The following is a 21,725-nucleotide window of genomic DNA, read 5'->3' as shown; positions in this document are numbered from 1 at the left end:
AAGTCACAATATTTGCATGCACAAGTACCGTGCGGTGATGGCTAATACCCTATGGCTTTGTCTATTCGTGTACCTCATCGGAAAATAACGATTGATACAATATAGTATGTAGAACCTAATTTTCTCAATTGACGGGGAAATTGTATTACTGAAGAGAACCTCTGCTCATTAACATTGCAGGCTTTTAAAAGTAATATTTTTTAAATATTGATCTACTTTTCACTGTTACACACATATGTTTTAATTTATACCACCTTTGTTAACAAATAAATATGATAGTAAAATTTCAATAAAGGTTACGTTCTTTTGTTTTAAGCATACTAACTTAAAGTTTTATTTTAAATTGTTTCATATGAATTATAAGTGGTGCAATGCTATGGGCAATTCCTCGACATTGAATCATCGTTTGCATAAAAATAGCACCGTCTTTTGCCAATCACGGATGAGACATCGCGACAGCATATCTAGTGCAGAAACTTCACTCGTGACGACGAGAACGCAAAGACACACAGACGATGGTGCACACCAATTAGTGTATTTTAAAAGGCTGATTGTTGTCTAGGAGTTGAAGTTCACTGCACTCGCCGTCGTTCGTTGGGGTTCATGCGTGTTGCGCTGAATCCTATTGAGTTTAAATTAAATGAACTGTTTTAAAGAACTTGTGTGGAATGTCTGCGGTTCGGTAATTGAACGTCGTTTGCTGGTAACCTTGACATTCAAAGAGATGACTGTTTACACAAATAAGACTCGATGAATGAAATTCAATTAAAAAAAAGTTTTAAATTCGTCGAGACAAATGCATTTCCTGTCCTTTTCAAGAAAAACAAATCGTTCTACAAATTTGAAGTTGTTTATATGCAATATACTGCTTCCATGTACTTGATGAATATAAGGCAAAGTTTTCATTTAATTCATTGTTTTTCTTTTATTCAATTCTCCTCGATATTTTTTATGATTTTCTAAATGCTTTTTTGTGATTTTCATAAATAGTTAGTGCATCTTATGAGGCTTAGTTAGCAAAGACACACTTCTTGGGGAAGTAGTACTTGACGGTCTTGGTGACCGACTTGTTGCTCATGTCCGGGTTGACTCCCTTGCGGATCTGCTGCTTGAACAGCTGAGCGGCAGAATCGGTAGCGTCACGGCAGTGAACATCGACGTACTTCTGGATCTTTTCAAATGCCTTACACTGAGATGAGCAAGTGGGCAGAGCACGGTTCGTGAAACAGATCTTGTCACCCTGCTCGATGTACTGCACACGATGCTGCATAGCACATTCCTTCTCGGTGTATTGCTGCTTCTCAAAGAAGTGCTCACGGTTCGGCTTGCGCTCCTCCGACGAGGACGAGTTGGAATCATCAGATTCATCCGATGACGACGAAGACTCGGACGAGGATGAGTCCGAAAGATCAAAGTCCTTGTAGTAGTAGTTGTAACGCTGACGTCCGGCTTCCTGCTCGCTGATGACGTTGCCGAAGTAGTACTGGGGCTTGACGCAGTGCTGCTGAGCCTTCTGGTGGTACTCGGTGAAGTAGGCCTGAGCCGGCCCACTGCAGTTCATGCCGGTGAGCGCGTACGAAGCGGCAAAGTATTCAGGCTTGCGCATGACGCACTGGTCGGGGGTGATGAAGTCGTCCTCTCCATCGCCATTGTTGGTACCGCAAAGACCGACGAAGTTGTTGAAGTACGACTGGTCGGCGAAGAAACGGGCACGGTATCCGTCAAACACGATCTTGATGTCGTCATCGCGGAAGCTGATCTCCAGCTCGTTGCCAGGCAGGGCATAGACGCGGATCAGCGGCTGATCGCCACCATCATCATTGGTGTACATTTCGACGGCGTACTTCTCGTGGATCTGCTGGGGCTTGCCATTGATGTAGACCATCGGGAGCTCGTGTCCGTGGGGGATGATATCGATGTTGTAGTCGTTCTGCTTGTACTGGCCAAGGATAGCCTTCAAGAAGAGCTGGTTGTCCTCGCCGTGACGGGCCAGGATGGTGATCTGCTCATCCTCTCCGAAGCCGTTCTTCCAGTTGTATTCGTAGTCCGAGTTCATGAAGTGCGAGTCCTGGGCGTAGAAATAGTAGTCAGGCTTGACGGTGTGCAGCACCACATGCCAGCAGTTGCCAAGCTCATAGTCGTAGGTCTTTCCATCGAAGGTGTTGACGAATTTGTTCGACACAGCGCAAGATGCTGTAGAGGAAAGAAAACAATTATTGGTATCTTTGGAGCGTGTAATATTGATGATGTTCCGCCAGTATACTTACGATGGTAGTTTCCGCGGTAAGCGTAGTTGAACATGCGCTCGTAGTAGTCAAAGTCGGGGTGGACGGAGAAGAAGTAACGGGCGTATTCGCTTTCGATCGGGTAGTTCTGGATAGCGAAGCTACGGTCAGATCCGTAGAAGGAAGCGTTGTAGTAATCAAAGTACGGAGCCAGCTGGAAGTCGATCTGGAATTGGTTGTGCTTGCCCTGGAAGAAGTAGTCCTCGTTCCAGTACGGGAAGGTGAAGTAACGAGCGTAGTCGAAGAACTGGTAGGTCAGGTTCTTTGCATAGTTCGAGACATCCTTGTACTCAAAGTTGAACGAGTACTGATCGAAGTATCCGGCCTGGCGAGTGGCGTTTTGACATGCGGGCAGTTGGAAGTATCCCTGGTCCATCTGCTGCTTGCAGCTCTGGCCAGCCTCGGAGATACGCAGGAAATGGCGGTAGGGCTCCGACTGGATCAGCTTACCCTTCATCGAGACGTGCGATCCTCCCTGGCACTTCTCACCGTATGCCAGCTCCCAGTTCATGCTTCCGACCTTGTCAAAGTTGAGAACATTGAGGAAGTTGAGCTTGGGCATGTTCGGGTACTGGTTGGTGGCCGAGAAGCACATCTGGAACTGCTTGCCAGAGAACGGAATGAACTCGAAGAAGGCACTGGACGACACGTACGGGCTGAAGGACAGGAACATCAACAGACGCTCCTTCTCGTCAACTGGGCTGTCGGCATAGGCGGTGGTAAACACGAACTCAGCCTTCTGCTGCTTGCCCTCGAACACGATTCCGAAATCGTAGACATTGACGTCGCTGTTGCGAATACCGGCACCAGCGTTGCGCATGAACTGCTCCTGTCGGCGCTGGCTTCCGGCGTAGTAGACGAAGGGCTGGGCGTAGTTGTACTCGTTGTAGAATCCAGAGTATCCGTGGCGACTCTTCGGGTGTTTCACGTCGGCGGTCTGGAAGTCCTGGTCGTAGTCGGCCTGCTTGTGCTGCAGCACAAACTTGACATTCTTCACGCTGGTGCGCTGAGCATCGTAGTACAGGTTAAACTGATGGTAGTGGTAGGTCTCCGAGGCGAACGGATAGACCAGCGCAGACCAGTAGTCGTGCTGCTCAATGTGCTTCATCAGGTAGGCGTAGTCGATGAAGTCCTTGTCGTACTTGGCCTGGAAGCGCAGAGCAACGCCGGTCAGCGACTGACCGAACGACTGCTCGAACGACTTGGTGGTTTGGGCGCGATCGTGCAGAATGTGCACGCTCGGCTGCTCGGCCATCGGGCGCAGATCGGCGATGTCCTTGTATCCGGTGTACGGCCACGAGCTCATGTGGAAGAGTAGCACGTCCTTCTTGGGCTCCAGCGGCTGCACGTTCACTTCAAAGTCGTTGTTCTCAAAGTCGAAGCCAAAGTCGAAGCTGAATGGCAGGTATCCCTGGAACTTCTTCTGGTAACCGGCGACATAACGCTGGTGGTCGAAGGGCGTAATGAAGCCAACCTTGGCATCAACCAGGCGAGAGTAGGCCATGTTCACATCAGCGGATCCGTTGAACCAACGGGGCATATGGATAAAGTCGTCGTTCTCCTTCTCGGGGTATCCAGTGGGGGTCTTGAAAATGCTCGGGTAGGTGGTGGCAGAGGCCTCGAACTCGAACTTCATCAGAGTCGGGGTCTTCAGGCTGTAGTGGAATGGCAGACCGGTGGCCAGCGGGAAGGCCATGGTGACAACGTTCTGCTGATAGAACTTGGTCATGTTGTAGGCGAAACCATCCTCGAAGTCCTCGAAGTACTTCTTCACAAGGCTCGGGAACTGCTCAATGGTCTGGTTGTTGAAGGCGAAGAAGCGCTCTCCGTTGAAGATCTGGAACATGAACTGACCCTCCAGCTCCTCAGCCTCCTCGGGATCGATGTTCAGCAGCTTGGCGATGCGGGTGGTGGACCACTTCTGGAACTCCTCCTGGTTCTTGTTTCCGAACTGCTCGTAGTAATCGTTCTGGTACTTGTGGTTCTTGTTGTACTGGCTGAAGTAGTCCTTGAACAGGTGTGGATACTGCTTGTAGTACTTGTAGTAATAGTCGCTAGACTTGTACTCCTGGTGCTTGTTGTAGCTGTCGTACTGCTTGTCGAGCAAATCGAAGAACGTCTCCATGCTCGAGATCAGGTAGTAGAAGGTCGAGAAACGCTTCAGGCCACCCATGTTCTTGCGCAGGTGGAAGAAGAAGCCGCTCGGGACGTAGTGGTCGTCAGCAGCGATCTGGGAGAAGTACATGCGGTACGAGAGCTCAAGCTCCTTGAAGGCAAAATCACGCAGGAAAGTGCCAGAGTACTGCAGGCTAAAGTCACGGGGGTTCAGGTGCTTGACAGCGGCCTGTGCGTTCTGGGAGAACTCGTAATCATCATCAAACTCATCAGCCTCGGAAGCGCTCTCCAGAGCGGTCTTGACGGCAGCGCGGACGTACGTGCTCGGGTCGTAGTGGGTCTGCTCAGCCATACGCTGGAGCATGTATACCGGGGGCTTCGTGCGGATCAGCAGGTACACTGCGGCACAACGGACCTCATGGGCATCTCCGGTGTTCTGGTACACCTTGAACAGCACAGAGCGAGCCAGACGCGGGTAGTTCTCGACCAGACGGTCCAGAGCGACAATGAAAGCCAGACGCTGGAAGTGGGTCACTGGGATCTTGCCTTCCAGGTACGGTTCGAAAACGTTCAGGATCTCGGGGTGTCCCAAATGTCCAAGACAGCGGATGTACACCTGCACCTTCACGCTGTCACCAGCCTTGACGGCTTCACGCAGCTGGTGCGCGAACCACGGCACAACCTTGTGAGCCACGATCTTGTAGTCGGCATCAGCCAAACGGCCGAAGCTATACACCGGGTAGTAGTTGTAGGCCGAACGGTTGTTGACCTGGGCACGGTTCAGGAAGTCACAGTAGGAAATGAGAGCGGTGGTGTTCAGGTACTCCTGATGCTGGACAGCGTTAGACGTCACCAGCAGGAAGTACTCGTGCATCACCGTTTCGGTCGGGTAGCGGATGGTCTTGGGCAGAGTAGCGATGACGCTGGCAGCTTCATCACCACCCAGTTTCTTCTCTTCGATCAACTCCTTGATCACCTTGAAGGCAGGCGGGGTACCGGCCTGGGCCAAAGCGTCGCGGAAAGTGTTCCAGGCGTCAACCTTCTTGGCGAACGACTCGCTGTGGTTGCTGCCCTCTTCGCGTTCCTTCTGCGAAACAAACAGCTTCTGGCAAACGTCGTAGATGTCCTGGTAGTGCATGGTGCGCAGAACACGGGCCAAAATGGTGAACTTGTTCAGCGTGTTCGACTTGGGGACCTGGGAGATTTCCTGCAGCTCGTCGGCGATCTCGTAGGCCAGCTTGTAGGCGTAGCGAGAGGCATCGACGTTGTGGGCGTACTGCACGCTGTATCCCTTGTATCCAGTGAAGTAGGGAAGGAAGGGAGTCTGAGGGGCATCCTTCATGCTTTCCGGGATCGGCTGGTAGAACTCCTCGCTGCTCAGCGAGTCGGAGTCGGACTCGGAAGAGCTGTAGAAGTCGTGCTCATCCGACTCCGAAGAGCTGGACGAAGAGCTGCTGGACGAAGAATCATCGGAGCTAGACGAGTCGGACGAGGTGTCGTTTTGCTTACGCAGACGGTACTGGTCGCGCTTGTACGCTTCGTAGTACTGCTTCTCCTTGAAGGCATTCAGATCACGACGGTTGCGGTTTCCACGACGCTCGACTTCCTTAGCCTGCTTCTTGTACTGCTCAGCCGGGCTGATTTTGAAGTTTTCCGCTTCCTCCTCCGAGCTAGAGCTGGACGAGTCCGAAGAGCTGGACGAGTCAGAGTCGGAATCCGAAGACGACGACGACGACGACGACGAAGAGTCATCGGTCTCGTTGGCCGGACGAACGAAGTTGTTCTTATCATGAGCCATGTTGTAGCTGTACACCAGGTCGACGAAGACCTGACGATCGTCAGCTGGGCCTTCGGGGTACTTATCGTAGGGCGTGATTTCATTGAGCGTCATGTTGACCTGAGCGTAGACCATAGCCTTCTGGCTGTTGACCAGCGACGGGCTGACCACAACCTTGTTGACGGTGGACACCGACTGGATGGTATAGTTATACCAGTTGCCGGTCAGATACATCTGGGTCACTTCCGACTTGGTCATGATGTTACCCATCTGGTTGGTGTTTGGCTTGAAGTCGCTGAACCCGCTGAAGCCAAAGTGGAAGCCCATGCGCTGCTCGCAATGGTCAAAGTTGCGGGACTTGACAACATGGAACACATGCTGGTCCTCCTCGAGCCACTGGGGCTGAGGAACCCATTCCTTGTGGGACTGGAAGTGGAATTCCGGGACTGGGTTGACGTCGTAAAGGGTTTCACATTCGCCGGTCACCGATGGCTCCATGGTCTTGTACACACCGGTGAGGGTGTTGTTTTCCGGGAACTGGTTGAACTCCGACTTGATCACGTACGCTCCCTGGGTGTCCAGCTGCAGCTGGCTGACCCAGCCCTTGAGCATGTTGACCTCGTGGTTGGGGACCGTCTTCTCAACATAGAAGCCCTTGACGGCTCCCTTGTTGTAGTAGATTCCGAAGGGCTTCGAGCTGAATGGCATCGGCTGCCATTTCAGGTTGAAGCGCGACAGTTCAGTGCGGTATCCACGGGGCAGATACTCGTTGAACGCCGCGTACATCGGACGGTCAATGTAGGCAACGACATAGTTGTGATCCTTGGGACGGATCACCAAATAGCCGTGCGTCACAATGCCGGTCCAGTAGTCCTCGAGGTCCGGCAGAGCGGTCATGGTTTTCGTCGTCACGTTGTACACGTACTCCTTGTTCGGTTCCCAGGCACCGAACTCGAAGCCCGTCTTGTTGAACGGGCGAGAGGAAGGGAACTCATACTCGTACGAGTACTGGTACGCCGTACACAACCCCACTGTAAAGCACAAAGCAGCACACCAACCGATTAGTTATATTGCACGGCAGATGAAATCCTTCGAATGGAATAGCCAACGATTGAATGAATAACACTTACCAAGCGTGAGGAGGAGTAACTTCGCAATCATGGTTCGGTTGTTCGCAGTTGCCCGGATGCTTTGAATGCACTCCAAAGCTCGAATGTGCCTACTGGTGGTCACAGGATCATCTTTTATACTCGACTTTCCTATATTTTTTTTTTCTTATCAGTGGTTTGCTCAATGAAATCTTTCTACTTCATTTTTATTATCATTGATCTGGCATGGAAGCTAGCCTTCTACGCTATCAGTTGCATGTTAAATAATTTTTGTGCCCGTCATATTTACTGATTAGTCACATGTGTGCATTGCCGATGCTTCAAAAATTGGTGCTCAGCCATGATCAACACTGAAATTATTTTTAGACTTCTCGATATTCGGCGAATTCATCGCGTGATTATAAACCTTGTAACAAATGTTGAAAGTCATTGCCGTTTTCAGCTCATCTCCGAATGCTTTGCATGACCTATACGATCCCAAACTCTTTTGCTGCTTCTCCATTTTAGTTCGGTCCTTTTCCTACAAACATTTAATGTTCGTTGAGTATCTCGCGATACAAACAGACATGGGTTGGAACCAACATCGCACAATGGGATCATTCGTATGGTCTTCTTAAAATAGAACACATTCGGGTGGGTCTCGCGTTTTAGAGAGATTTCCTTCAAGAGAGCATGAAAATGAGTAAATGTTGATGATTTTCTCAGTTTCGTTGTACGTTCTCTTATTTTTCCGCTTGCGAAAATTCAGTCGGATGTGATCCACATGTTGTGTAGGTTCGGTTTTCGTTTTTCGGTATTGTAATTCTCGTCTCGTAATTTAATTGAACTTAAAAATTATTTCATATTTTCGTAAACACTCTGTAGAGGACCAATTTACGTGCAAAAACTATACAGTGGACTTACAAAAACCAATCAGCTGATAAGTACACCGTCGCAACAGCTGTTCTGTGAGAAGCATTCATGATAAGCATACATATGTGGTTGATGGCCTAGCCGATTAGCACGATCATTCGAGATTAACCAGAGCTTATCATTAATCGTTCATTGACCACCTTTAATGCCAATGGCTTCTAGTTCAGAAGATCAGCGCGTGCAGTGGGCTAGTGAAGCATCACAGTGTTTGATCTGTATGAGACACATTGACGATCCTCGGCTTTGTCCACAATGTTCGAAGCTGTTTTGCTACAGTTGCATCCGTGATTGGTTACAAAAGGCGGAGCTAGAAAGTGGTAATCCGGCATGTCCGAACTGTCGGTGCCCGTGTGGAATAGATAATTTTGTTAAGATTCTTGAAGGCAGTCCGTTATATCCATCGAAACCCATCGACAATGACACGAGCAAGTCAGATCAATTTGACGCATCGTCGACAATGCTTGACTCTGGAAAGATACAGCAACACCTAGAAAAGATACTACTAGAAACACAGGGGCTATTTAACGAAACTGATCGTCGCGTTTCAGAGGAGTTGGAGAAACAACGAGCGCTGGTGAAACAAACTAAGGATAATCTGATAAAGACCATAAATGTGATGGTACAACAGGAGCTCAAAGATATACATCAACAGTTCCATGCAAAAACGGGTGAAATCAATGCGTGGGCCGATATATTGACAAAGAAATTGGACAAGCATCAATTTGCACTATTGTCCGTAAAGGCGACGGTGGGACAAAATTCTCCTCAAGAGCTCGTAACGAAGCAGGCGGAGATTGAAAGGTCCTGCACACAAGTCATCGAAGGTTTGAAAACAATTTGCCTGAACGTCAAACCGCCTTGTTTTAAGAGGTAAACATTTCCATTTAAAATATGTAATGTTGATTGATTACATTCATATTACGTAGTTGCTATTGTTTAATACGAAATTGTGTCCTTTTCATTACCCGTAGTAACCTAATACCCGAACCATCAACATGGAAATTTATCGTAAATAAGTACTCATCAGTAAGGCGCACGAATGAAGTTCAGTATTCAGAATTAGTTACGGATGATATTGGTTCCGTATGGCGTTTGGAAGTACATCCGAGTGGGTTTGAAGACGCCAAAAACACCTCGCTCAGTATTTTCCTACAGCTGTACAACGGGATTGTAGGAAACTATCACTATTCGATTGAATTGCTGGGCAGCTCTAGGAATCACCGATACGAGGATGAAGCATTTTTCGAGTTGCGGAGGGGCTGGGGTCAAAATCATTTCATCGACTTAAAGTCCTTGCAGGAATCGTTTCTTGAGAACGACGCACTTGAGCTTACATTTTCTGTTCGAGCACTCAACCTGATCGATAAGTACGAGAAAATGAAAAAACGAGCAGATCTATTGACGACTGAAGTTGACCAATTAAACAAGTAAGCCCCATTTGTAAAACGTACAAAGAATCGTTCAAGTAATGATATATTTGACGTTTTCAGGTTAGCCCATCCAGACTGTTTAACCGAAGTGATAACCGTTCGCAACGTGGTTGATGCAATCAAATCGTCTAATTGTCTATATTCTGACATTCTAAATGATGATATTGGTGGCCGGTGGCGGATACAGATCTACCCTGGTGGGAATGCCGAGTGTAAAGGACAATTTTTGAGCATTTTCATCGAGCTTTGTTCGGGCATTGCTAACAAGTAAGAATTCCGACAAGTCCGTAATTAAAAACTGATCAATCTCAATTAACTTCTCACTTTATTTACTACAGATACGACTTTACTGTGGCGATTTTGCACCAAAATGACAAAAAGGTCGTCAAAAAATCGCTAGAATATTGTATCCAACCATCGCTACCTTTCGGGTGGAAATCGTTTTTGGGACGAGAAGAATTAATCAACAATGGTTACATCCAGAAGGATTCACTTTCAATTCGTCTAACTATAAAGCCACCAAACGCGACCCAGAAGCTGATCTATTTCCGCCAGTATCATGATCAAGCTTTCGGAAATATGTACCCACAGCGGAAAGAGTCTGTAGCTTCCAACGATTGCAAACCCACTACGTCACAGGAACCGCTAGAGTCACGGCTGCGCAAAACTTCCATAAGCTTCGTTAAAAATCTTTTCACCAAGTCTCCCAGCACTGATCAACAATAAGCGTGCTTCTATATAATCGTGGAATATTACAATAAAAAGCATTTTTACTATCCCAGCTTACATTTTCTATTTTTTTTTTTTTTATTGTTCAGTTGTTTAGCAACTTTTTTCCTTTTCTGAGTCGTTTGGTAGTGTAATGAAATTCACGCCGTCAAACTCACATACAGCAAACCAGAATGGTGAACTGCCATTTGAACACGATTATAAATCAAATCGTAAACCGGGTAGCTATCGAAAGTGGTGGCTTACCCACGTGAGAACCATCAAATTTGTGTTACAACGACAGTAAACACGGCGGCCAGACTCGATTTCATTGAACTTGATCTTACCGATTACCGGTACTGCGCAAACGCTTAGCGCTGCGTTTGCGCATTAACTCGTGAAGGCATTGCCTGCCGTAAACGGCGAAACTCGTCGCGAGGCAGCGATAGTATGGGTGGGTTGAGATTATAAGAAGAATAGGAATGTAAAAAGTTACGCAGAACGTCACGATTTTTTGGCATGCAACACCGCGTCAGCCGTTATACGGCACTTAGCTCGTGGTGTAGCGTCTGTTATTATGTTCAAATGGACAGTGATCATACGGGTATCTTTTAAGAATACCGCGTACTGAGAGAAATGAACTTTGATATACTATTACACCATTTAGAAAAAAAATCTGTGAGCATCGGTACCAAATAAAGCTACGCGGTAAAGATGGTAAATCAGTTATTATTTCATGAATCGTTTTATTGTATTAATCATAATTTTCCTTTCTATTTTTTCGAAGCATCTTGTATATCACTTCAATCATGTTGAATGCTAGCTTCAAATATAAATAAGTTTTCTTCATTAATTACATTAGAGATGTTTCGTTAAGTTAATCATCATTTAGTTAATCATCATTAAATTTAATTAATGTATAATGGGAAATACTTTACTATTTAAACTTTTTCAATCTTGGTCTTGTTATAGACTTTTTATACATTTATTATTGTCGATCAATGTGTATTATATAAGGCAGATAAATATTGTTATCGGCAACACAAATCAGGAAAATACAAATTCATATAAAAAATGTTTGAGGAATGCCGCACTATGGCTGATGAGATGAGCAAGCCGTCTGTTCAAAATAATAAACTTTTTCGAAAAAGTGAGATCTTCTAATTGCTGTAGGGCAACACAACAATCCTTTAAATAAAATCTTACATATCAAACGCTTCAAGGCAGTCAGACGCTTTGACGTTAAAAAGTGCTGTGCATCACATGGAAATATATATGCTAATTGTTGAACTATTTGGCAATAAAGTGAAATTTTAAATTCAATCCAATTCAAATTTAGAAAAAGTAAAAAAGAGGAAAAAAAATGGATGAAATCCCTGTGTTTCTATACCCTTCTGCATAGTTACGCAATGTAATGCGATAATATATAATGAATAAAAGGCGTTTATTGTTATGATGTGACTGATTGATGTGATTCCATAGCTGTGTAATACAAATATATTGTTGCTTTGTGTTGTACTATTTTGATAATGTAAGTAGTATTCTCTTGTAAAAAAACATGCTTCATGACATTCATTTTATTTGTATGATCCATACTGATGTTACAATCCATTAGAATGAAAACTAAAATAATTGTATATGAGTATGCTCTATGAATTATGCCAAGCATTACTTCATGCACTGACAGCTGCACGGAAAGTGAAATCAAAGGCGATCGATAGAACACGACCGGTCGCGTCATCTGATCATTGATGTGTATGCAAATCGAGTATTTATTTTTTTCCTCCCTTTTGCCAGCACGTGATCCGTTGCATTTAGAACCAAACAGGGTGGCTAATACGGCATTCACAATCCAATCATAAATCAACTGTCAAGTGGTTAGGCCTGCGCAGTTATGCACTATTTGTTTGTGAACGCTCTTGGAGCGGTACTAAAGAGTCACGAACTGTCGGTCGAGCGCAAGTGTGACATTCGCCTTCAGAACATTCCTTCATAGTGAAAACACCACTAGTCAAATTTAGCACTGGGGTCTTGTATGTATGTATGTTAAATTTTGCATGCAAGTATAATAGAGATCGCTAAACTAGTGTTGCTCATTTCCTTAAACTCCCTGACCACTTCAGTAATGCGCTACCGTCGCGTATTGCGTGATCAAGAGTGACCGACTTTTCCGGGTGTAGTGTAGATCACGCCATACCATCGTTTGGTGGCAGACAATCAGTAGGCTGTCGTCGAGAACACCGCCAACTGACCTCGAAAATTTTACGCCACGCTCACGTTTGTCATTTCCTTGAATGATTCACGGGCAGGCAAACTGCCGTTGCGCTAGTGATGACTGCTGCCGTCCTGGTTCCAGCACGCTTAGAGGCCTAGGGGCAACCAATCATCGGGACGAATCGTAATCCTAGGAGTAAATGACAATGATTTGCTGCATAATTGCATCCGTTTATCGTGCGGGACTGCAGTGACACACACTGGCCGACTTAAAGTCGGAGGTGATCGAAACCGCACCTGCGCTGTTGCCGATCTCCAGAAACAAAGTGCCTCGATTATTTTGCCACTAACCCGCATTAACACCCAGATCTGCACAGCATGGTGTAATTATCGTTATTTTCTGAAGTACCAGCTGTGCTTCATTAGTGGCACCAGAAATTCGCATAATAGTTGTTTTTTTTTGCGCTGACGCCATACGTTTCCTCTTCGCTCCTGTTGCTCCTGTCCCTATTTCAAAGTTTTCCGTAGCGGCATGCTTCTTCTTCTGGCATACGTCGATGGAATCTAGTTATCGGCACGTCAGACTCACTTGCCTGACCTGTGCCCGTACGTGCAGTAATTTATACATCGCCTGTGTGCAGCCTGTCCAGCTGGTCGATCGCAGATTCTCCGAAGGGTCCACTTTGGTAGCTCGCACTCAGAGTCGAGAATATGGCAGTATGAGTGGCCTTATCAGATTGAATTATTGAAATGCGAAAGACAGCCTCCAGAGCTATAGAGTAAACGCCACCTAACGACCGATAATCGGAATCGATTAGTCTCGATGATGAGGGTGAAGTGGATCCGATTTTTGAATTGCTTCAACTTGTTATCTGATCGCTTGGAATTGGGTTATTTAAGAAAAGGAGTGATCAAAATTGGAGGTTGGGTGTTTGTTTTCGAGATGACTGATAAATGAACTGCCTTCGATTCATTTCGTTTGGCGAATATCCCAGGGATGGGGGAAATAAAAGTTTAAGTAGGAAAAGTAAAAAGTCAGCTTTATTGGGGGTGAATTGAATGACTTTTATCAAAACATTAATTCTGAGTGTCGGAAAACCATTGAAACTTTCTTCATTCAAAATTCAAACATTGCAAACGATGTAGCGTCGATAAGGAAATGCGTCCGTTAATAAAAACCAGTCGAACGACTGTCTGTCAATCATTTCCATTTATTTGGTGCAATAAACCCGTGTCGTCCAAGAGATACAGCAGCATTTTCAGAAGCAACCAAATGGATATTAAAAACAAAGAAGATTGCCGTTATTTGGACATCATGTGACCCCCACTCCCAGTTAACGACAGTCGTCGGCCTTGAACTCTTACTTCCGTGATGTTGTGAACTATCCAATGAGTACGATGCACGTATAAAACAAAACGACCATTTCCCTCGTTCATTGAGTTCTCCACACGCGCACACAACTGGTTCCCTCTAGGATCTGGAGCGGAGGGGGAGAGAAAAGGTTTTTCTTTCACATCCACATTCCCGACAAACTACTGTTGTCACTGATTGCCTGCAAAAATGGTTAATGGGTGAACGGGTGCCCCTTGCCTTAATGTATGGTGTGTGTCGAGAGTCATTCACTATCTTGCTAAATCAATAATGGTATTTATAAAAAAGCAACAGCAAAGAATAGGCCGATAAAAACAAGAGACATTTAAATTGTCAAGAATCTGTCGTGGCGCCATTCGTTTCTTGTGATACTGGGGAACTGGGGCTGGCCCGCAGATGTAAAGGTGTTAAAGGGTAAGCAAACCAAACGGGGAAGTAGGATTCTTCATTTACGACTCTGCGCAGCGGTTAAGCCCTCTTTGGCTCTTGATCCGGGAAATACACACAATACGCGTTCAACCATGAAGAGGTGCATCTTGCTTGTAACTGCATCGCACTTGGCTTGAATGCAAACATCGATGACACTATCGAGAGATCTGTCCACAAACGGTGGGGAATAAATTAAACAAGCTCGTACTCTTGAGGGTTGTCTCGAAGAAACTTGGTTGAGAAAAGAGAAAACGGTGCAAGGAGTGACAATGCCGCAAGGAGCGACGATAGTCTATAGCAGGTCGGAAGTGAAAACAAATCAGTATCAATTAAATACGGCCGCGGGCCGATAAACCACAATTTGCACAATTAGCATAAACAATATTGATTTTCAATTATTCAACTGTTTCCTCATCCACATTTGTGCTCTTTTCATGTTCTGATGGTATTGAAAAAACTATATGCTTGCGTTAAACTAGGACTTTAGGTCAATGGGCTATTCTTCATTAAAGTGCATTTATTTTTATATTGAACATGTTAAAGTTGTTCGTTGTATTAACAAACACTGAGGTGTTTGTCGATTATCTTCCTATTAATCTGCCTAGGTAAAGAAGATTTTTGTATCCCTCGCTGCGATTCAGTGTTCCATTCCAGGAGTCTCCAAATTACGGCCCGCGAGCCGCATGCCCTCTGAAGCCTACAATTTTTACCCGATATGACTTTGCAAAGCAGTAAAAACATAGTGTCTATTTTAATAAAATGTTTTTAAATAATAATACTAATAATAATAATAATAATAATAATAATAATAATAACAATCATAATAATAATAATAATAATAATAATAATATTAAAATACCATTAGTTATTTTAAACAAAACTCGAGATGAGATTTTTTAGTTTTTGATTTATTCGTACTTTCTCATGGAAAGGAGATTTAATCGTTCATCCATCAGCTAAAGGTAACGTCAAAATGATCCAACAACGCTGTTTGGGAAGCAAAGAGGTCTGCCAACTCAAAAGTTTTCAGACCCCTGTTCCATTTCATTCGTGCAGTCACAGGTGTACTAGTACCTACAGAGACAGATATTTTGCTTACTGCGTGAAACACATGATGCTTGATGGTAATTAATTTTCCACCTTTTTGCATTAATATTCAACGCCTTGTCAGTTCGTTTGATTGGAGCCCATTAGAGCTTTAACAGAATAAATTGAATGAATAGTGTTTGACGAAGCCGTCGCGCGAGGCCTTCTACCGAACGGGTAAAGCCGGGGTAAGATTTGTTTGCCAGTTTAAAATATGATTATTATAATAATTCTGCCAGCTATCAGTAACTTTGTAATTAATCTTATGCTTTATTTTACCATGACTTGACCCCTGGGTAGGGTTCCACTCCCCTCTTCAATAAAGGGAGGAGCAGGTAAAAGAAACAGAGCGCAATCATGCATTCTTGCGGGATGCATGTTACTAACCTATCCCTCCAGTCACGACCACCGACCGATACACAGAGGAGCACTGAGCTGGGAGACTGAAACCGTGATAAATTGAAAATATTAAATGCTTGCCTAGCTTAGCGCTTAGTGGGTAACATCCATCGCCAGGCAAAAGAAATTATTGCTTTCATTTTCAAAGCAAAGAGAATTCTATGGTCAAGCACTGCTTGGAAGGATTACAAAACCCCATTAGAGCAATGTTCACTTTTTCGTTCGAAGGAGAGATACTTTAGATTGTTGTGAAAGATGATTCGCTTACTCTTGATGCACGTATTACATCAGTTGTATTCGGTAACTGCATACTGCTACAAGTCCTTCGTGTCCTATGTCTTCCTACCCAATCGCAACAAGCCATCGAGTTTCTGTCGCACACGCTTGTTCGTTATTTCTCGTATCCAGTTAGGAACAAACAAACGCATTTAAAAAGATCGGTACTAACGTTGAAATAGAATTAGTTCTCTTGATGTGCTGTTTTTAGTTTTTTCAGTAATTCAGTGCTTTTTAGACGATCGCATCGCATTGTCAAAAAATAATATTTTTCCATGAAAGTCAAATGAAGGCCTGAATCTATGCGATGCTTCAAACAGTATCATTTTATAATATTTTTGTCGACGATTATCACTGTTTGCAACACTTTTATTACCTGTTGCAAAAGTCGTCAAAAACGATTGTAGTGAAAGTCAATGAAAATTTTTTTCGATAGCGATTTGTTGCCAAATCAAGCAGATCCTCATGAAAAGTAAATTGGAATATTTTTAATAGAATATAAATAAGTCAATTGAACCTTGCATTAAGCACGTTGAGTTCTTAATTTTAATTTTGACCAAATCTAGTCCAGCATGTTGCAACGGTACAGCTCCAAATGTATCCTACTATACTTGATAAATGCTTCCCTTAAGCCCTTAAATCTTCATGCATGTTCCCGGTTTACAAAAAATGGAAATAGAAATGACATATGTAATTACTGTGGTATTTATATGTTATGTGCAGTCAGCAAAATTTTCGAAACACCTATCAAGTAGTTTCAAAAATATAATTTCCAACAAACAGCACGGCTTTCTACCCAACCGCTCAATTGAAACTAACCTTCTCTCTTTATTGAGCCCCTGCTATCCTTCAATGGACAACGGAAAACAGGTAGACGTAATAATCTACACCGACTTCAGTGCTGCCTTTGACTCTTTCACTAAATGCTAATTTCAAAACGTTCAAGCTACCGAGTAAATGGGGCGCTAGTTTATTGGCTCTCCTGTTATTTAAGTGATAGGCTTATTGCAGTGAATATTTCCTCCTCTCTATCTGCACCATTCACCAACACGTCCGAGGTTCCACAAGGCAGTATTCTCGGCCCTATTATTTTTAACATTTTCATAAATAATGTTATTTACGTTAAACCATATTGCGAAAAATTGTTTCATGCCGATGATATGAAAATGTTCCTACCGGTATCAGATCAAACCGATTGTTTAACTCTTCAAAACTGTTTAACTTGATTTAACTTATGGTGTAATTCCAATTGTATGCGTTTCAACATATCGAAATGCTTTGTTATATCCTACACTAGGAAAAGATCTCCCTTTATTTGCGATTATAAAATTGATGATAGATCAGTGCCGCGTAATAATGTGATCCGCGATTTAGGTGTTTAGATTTAGATAGCAGACTAACGTTGCAGAATCACTATGGAGCAATACTTCAAAGATCCATTCAGTATAAAAGCTCTGTATTGTGCAATTGTCCGTCCTACCTTAGAATTTGCTAGAATTATTTGGACTCCGACACAGCAATATTTAAAAGATAGGATAACTTTTTGGATAACTTTAGGAATAAATAATAATAATAATATTAATAATCATAAATAGCTAAATACTTCCCAGACAAAATCTTAGTTTTGTCGAGAACACCTTTGTTGGTAAGTAATCAAAAATTGCTGTGTGCTTGAATGTTTGACCAGATGAATTATTAAACAGATGAATGATCATTATTAACGTATCGGTCAAATCATATCAATTAAGCCAAATTTTGAGCAAAAATCAATACAATACATGAGAAACAATATTGTTCAACTTTGTTGTTGATTTATACTGATATTTAACACAGCATTGAACACGTATGCTCTTTTAACCTTTAAAAATCTCGTTTCATCCAGTTTGATAACGCATAGAATGATGCATGTAGCTTTGATGCTTTACAATCTTCTCCAGTCTACAGTCCACTCACAGGAATAATTCCATTTGCCTCATATTGAAACAGATCTTTTGTCCATCCTGGTTCGTTTACATTTCTACGCTTGCTGGTTATAAAATAATTTCTCCAGCACATTAATGTCAGCGCCATTCAAATGTAAAAAATGCCCTACTATGATGTCGATGTGCATGCGAGTCATTTCATTTATCTCTCAGTTCAATTACATACCAACAACAATATGAGCCGACCACCCGGAGCGTTCGATTGTGTCGTGTTTGAAAGCTCGTCGTTGAAATTGTCCTCAATGAGCAGTAAGTAACGATGTGTGAATAAGCTGGATGATTTGTATTTATGCGTTTCTTGCTCTCCTTTAAGTCTTTTCAGTTTGTACTAGAGTTTTTTCGTAGTTCATAGAAAAACTACAAATGAAACATGTACTATCTTAATCATGTACATGTACTATCGTAACTGTCATAATGATCCCTTGCTAAACTGCCTCAGGCAGTTTAATACTGATTCCAACCACTTCGACTTTACATGTTCTTTGCCATCCTTTCGTTCTCGTCTTCAAGCCTCCTCTCCTTCCACTTTAACCATTTCCCAAACAGCACATTTTTTGTTAAGAATTAGTCTTCACTAATTAGAGCTAGGCAGTGTTAGTTTCTAAGCTTTATTTTTAATAGTTAAACCTTAAAGGTGTTGTATTTGAAATAAATAAATAAATGCAAGTATAGTACATGTATGAGTATACTCATGCAAGTATTTATATTGCATCGATCAACTTCAAACATGACCATTCGACAACGGCTATTGGTGATGTGCTTCATGGTGTTATGTTGCGACCACCCATAGATGATATTTGATACATCGAAGTGTCGGACCATTGCGTACTCTAATAACATTCCATTGGAACAATTCAATTTGAATGCATCATTAAGCACATTTTCTTTCCTTCGATTGTTTCACCACCGTTTGAACAAAACTCGAACAATGTTGTCTTGGTATTGAAATGTGTATCTGTTCTCTATCATTCTTGAGGCGGGTGGGGGGAGTTAGAGATGATAGTTGGGAGGGAGTTGGAGCTGATAATCATACCTTTCTCATATTTTGGTACAGTTGTTTGGATTCCTCTTTCGCTATTTCTTCCCATGACTCCCAAAGCTCGATAATGGCACGGGCATCCGACAACATGACAGTGATGGCCAATTTATGCTAATGATCATATTTTCAAGATTGTGCATTGTTTTCTTCATACTCTATTGAATCTACGATGATTTGAACGTTGAGGTTCATTCCAAAGATGGATGGATGGATACCTTATTACTTATTGAATTGTACTAGTACATCATACGCAGTGATTTCTCTAGTTTCAATTGCGCAAATATAACCACCATTTTTAGAAAAAAATAATATTTTGCTTAACAGCGAAAATATTCGAAGATACCTAACTAGGACTAGAGGACAAGAGCAGCGAGAATGAGAGATACAATTTATTTTCTTCGAATTTAGGCTGGTTTCTTTTAACATCTCTTAATTTACGCTAACGGCATTCCATTATTCCATCGTAATAAGCGGCATCCAAATGCACTTTTTATCTTTCAGACTGTTTTTTTCGAATGCATCATCGTCGCAAAAGATGAAAGAAGCGATTAATTAAACATGGACTGCAAAGCAGATTAAAACGATCGTTCTGCGTGCACTCTGGTCGTAAGGACGATTATTCATCCCTACATATTTGTGGTTTTAACCATTCCTTTTATGGGTTTGGTTGATTGCGTTTGGTTTGCACTGGCCGGACCTTCAGCTGGACAGACGCATAAAGATGAGGGGTTGATTCGGCACAATTTTGCTTTATTTTAAACATCATTCTTAGTGACTGATAGACCGTGATGGTATTTTAATTGGGTAATATTGTTATGAGTTCTTTTCCGTTAAAATTTCTTACTTGTGTTCATCCTATTTAAGTCTAGCAAAAAAAAAAATCAAAATCTTCACCTCGCTCATACGTACGGTTTGCTTTCATATTCGCTTTGTAAGGCTTAAGAGCGAACTTTTTGATGCTGACCTCTGTCAGATTTAAAGGACCACACCAAAGATGCTTTTTTACTGGTTCTGGGAAGATTAGAATACCTAATCTGACCATTGCTATGTGAGGGGAAGCAGAATGTGAAGTTAACATACGTCATACACTTGCACAACATTGGATAGTGTTGGATTGTATAAAAGCCAACTAACCGACCAGACCATTTTACCGTTCCCCTTTATCGTGGTTCCTGGTCCTTCCGTCTACTCCAGCGTTGGACTGTGTAGAAATGTTAATCTTCACACTGTTTTGTGTTTCCTGTACCATTGCTTGATCTCAACGGCTGGCTTATGAAATATATTTGCTGTCATTCGAAAAACGATACCGTCATCCAAGTGTCGGACCTCCTAAATGTATAGGTGGAATGTTTTAGGCAAAACGTGCAAGGCCAAAAATCGTCTAATTTGATGACCTACATCAGAATTACCAAAAATTGCCGGTAGATCGTTTCGCTTCGAAAACATTTTTTTCACATGTTTATTCTTGTTTTGAGCGCATCCTTATGCTTACCAAGCAAAAAGAAACGTGCAGAAAGATGCATATACTGCTGCAGCATACTGTACGCTGTACAGTATAGACTTGCAATCAAAAACATGATTTGAAATTTTTCTTCTTCTTCTTCTTCTTCTTTGGCTCAACAACCGTTGTCGGTCAAGGCTTGTCTGTACCACTTGTGGGGTTGGCTTTCAGTGTCTTATGTATTACCCCCCATAGCAGGATGGTCAGTCCTACGTATGGCGGCACGGGGATTGAACCCATGACTTTCATGTTGTTAAATCGTACGAGATGACGACTGTACCACGAGTCCGGCTAATTTGAAATTAGTTTTTAAAAAAATAATGTTTTTAGGCAAAAACTAATTGCTCTTCTTTATATATGTTTTTACAGAAGCTGCAGTGAGAGAATCGACCTTGCGAGTAGCTATAGTCAATGATGACAGCGGGAGCAGTAGGATAGTACCATCAGTATCTGATGGCCACATTAGTACCAATAGTATTATTAGCAATAACATAGATAATGGCGATGTGATGCAGGCGCATGAAGTAAATAACGATACGGAATTTGCGTACATTACCAAAATAGCGCGGCCCTTGCATCAAGATGATCTGTTATACGAATCCAAAACAGGTAAGCAAGCATAATCTTGTAGGATTTTATAAGCAAAATACAAACACTTAAAAGCATTTCATTTACTTTTGCATTTAGTTTTACTTCGTCTATCACATTTGGTCTTGCTGACATATAAATGTTTACTATATCTTTGTGAATAATTACCTCTAGCTCATGATGTCGCCCGTGATGCCACTGGTGCTTTTCGAAGTAGATCGTCAAAAATCTGGGATCCTCATCCAGAGTACGAGCTGAACGTATTTGGGATCAGAATGCATATTAAATTATCGCATGACGGAGAATTTATTCATAAGGATATGAAGGTAAGAAGAATGAAGTACGTGTGACATCATAAGTGAGGATGAGATGTTCAAATTACAAATAAAATCTGGCTATTATTGTTTATCTCGACTTGAAAATGAATTATCATAACATGATTGCATCCCCTAACACATTTTAAACATAGACATACTAAAAAAAATCTCTGTTGCTATTTGACA

General features: G+C 42.9%; 3 protein-coding genes across 10 annotated transcripts in view; 2 read left to right on the top strand and 1 right to left on the bottom strand.

The window, feature by feature from the left end:
• Positions 1-21,725, top strand: part of LOC120948177 (A disintegrin and metalloproteinase with thrombospondin motifs 9) — a 146,602-nt gene that overhangs the window by 59,405 nt on the left and 65,472 nt on the right. For all 8 annotated transcript variants that reach the window (XM_040364236.2, XM_040364242.2, XM_040364238.2 and 5 more), the window contains 2 exons: positions 21,004-21,243; positions 21,397-21,548. In XM_040364236.2, coding sequence (XP_040220170.2) covers positions 21,004-21,243; positions 21,397-21,548 — 392 coding nt within the window. The remainder of the gene's footprint in view (positions 1-21,003; positions 21,244-21,396; positions 21,549-21,725) is intronic.
• LOC120948174 (vitellogenin-A1-like) lies at positions 900-7,410 on the bottom strand. Its single transcript, XM_049606595.1, has 3 exons — positions 7,308-7,410; positions 2,268-7,208; positions 900-2,193 (listed from the first exon to the last, which is right to left on the bottom strand). Exons 1-3 carry the CDS (start codon positions 7,336-7,338, stop codon positions 1,010-1,012), a joined length of 6,156 nt encoding a protein of 2,051 aa, XP_049462552.1. The 5' UTR covers positions 7,339-7,410; the 3' UTR covers positions 900-1,009.
• Positions 8,018-10,409, top strand: LOC120948179 (E3 ubiquitin-protein ligase TRIM37-like). The gene is made up of 4 exons (XM_040364245.2): positions 8,018-9,068; positions 9,170-9,625; positions 9,689-9,895; positions 9,967-10,409. Exons 1-4 carry the CDS (start codon positions 8,344-8,346, stop codon positions 10,352-10,354), a joined length of 1,776 nt encoding a protein of 591 aa, XP_040220179.2. The 5' UTR covers positions 8,018-8,343; the 3' UTR covers positions 10,355-10,409.

The sequence above is a fragment of the Anopheles coluzzii genome, chromosome 2, assembly GCF_943734685.1.
Source record: "Anopheles coluzzii chromosome 2, AcolN3, whole genome shotgun sequence".
Taxonomy (NCBI): domain Eukaryota; kingdom Metazoa; phylum Arthropoda; class Insecta; order Diptera; family Culicidae; genus Anopheles; species Anopheles coluzzii.
The sequence above is the reverse complement of the archived record's forward strand: the minus strand, read 5'-3'. Positions and strand labels throughout refer to the sequence as shown.

Coding starts and splice junctions, on each gene's coding strand:
- LOC120948174 (XM_049606595.1), bottom strand. CDS start 7,338: ATGATTGCGAAGTTACTCCTCCTCACGCTTG. Junction 7,209..7,307: donor GTTACTCCTCCTCACGCTTG/GTAAGTGTTATT, acceptor TGTGCTTTACAG/TGGGGTTGTGTACGGCGTAC. Junction 2,194..2,267: donor TTACCGCGGAAACTACCATC/GTAAGTATACTG, acceptor TTTCCTCTACAG/CATCTTGCGCTGTGTCGAAC.
- LOC120948179 (XM_040364245.2), top strand. CDS start 8,344: ATGCCAATGGCTTCTAGTTCAGAAGATCAGCGCGTGCAGTGGGCTAGT. Junction 9,069..9,169: donor AAACCGCCTTGTTTTAAGAG/GTAAACATTTCC, acceptor CATTACCCGTAG/TAACCTAATACCCGAACCAT. Junction 9,896..9,966: donor TGTTCGGGCATTGCTAACAA/GTAAGAATTCCG, acceptor TATTTACTACAG/ATACGACTTTACTGTGGCGA.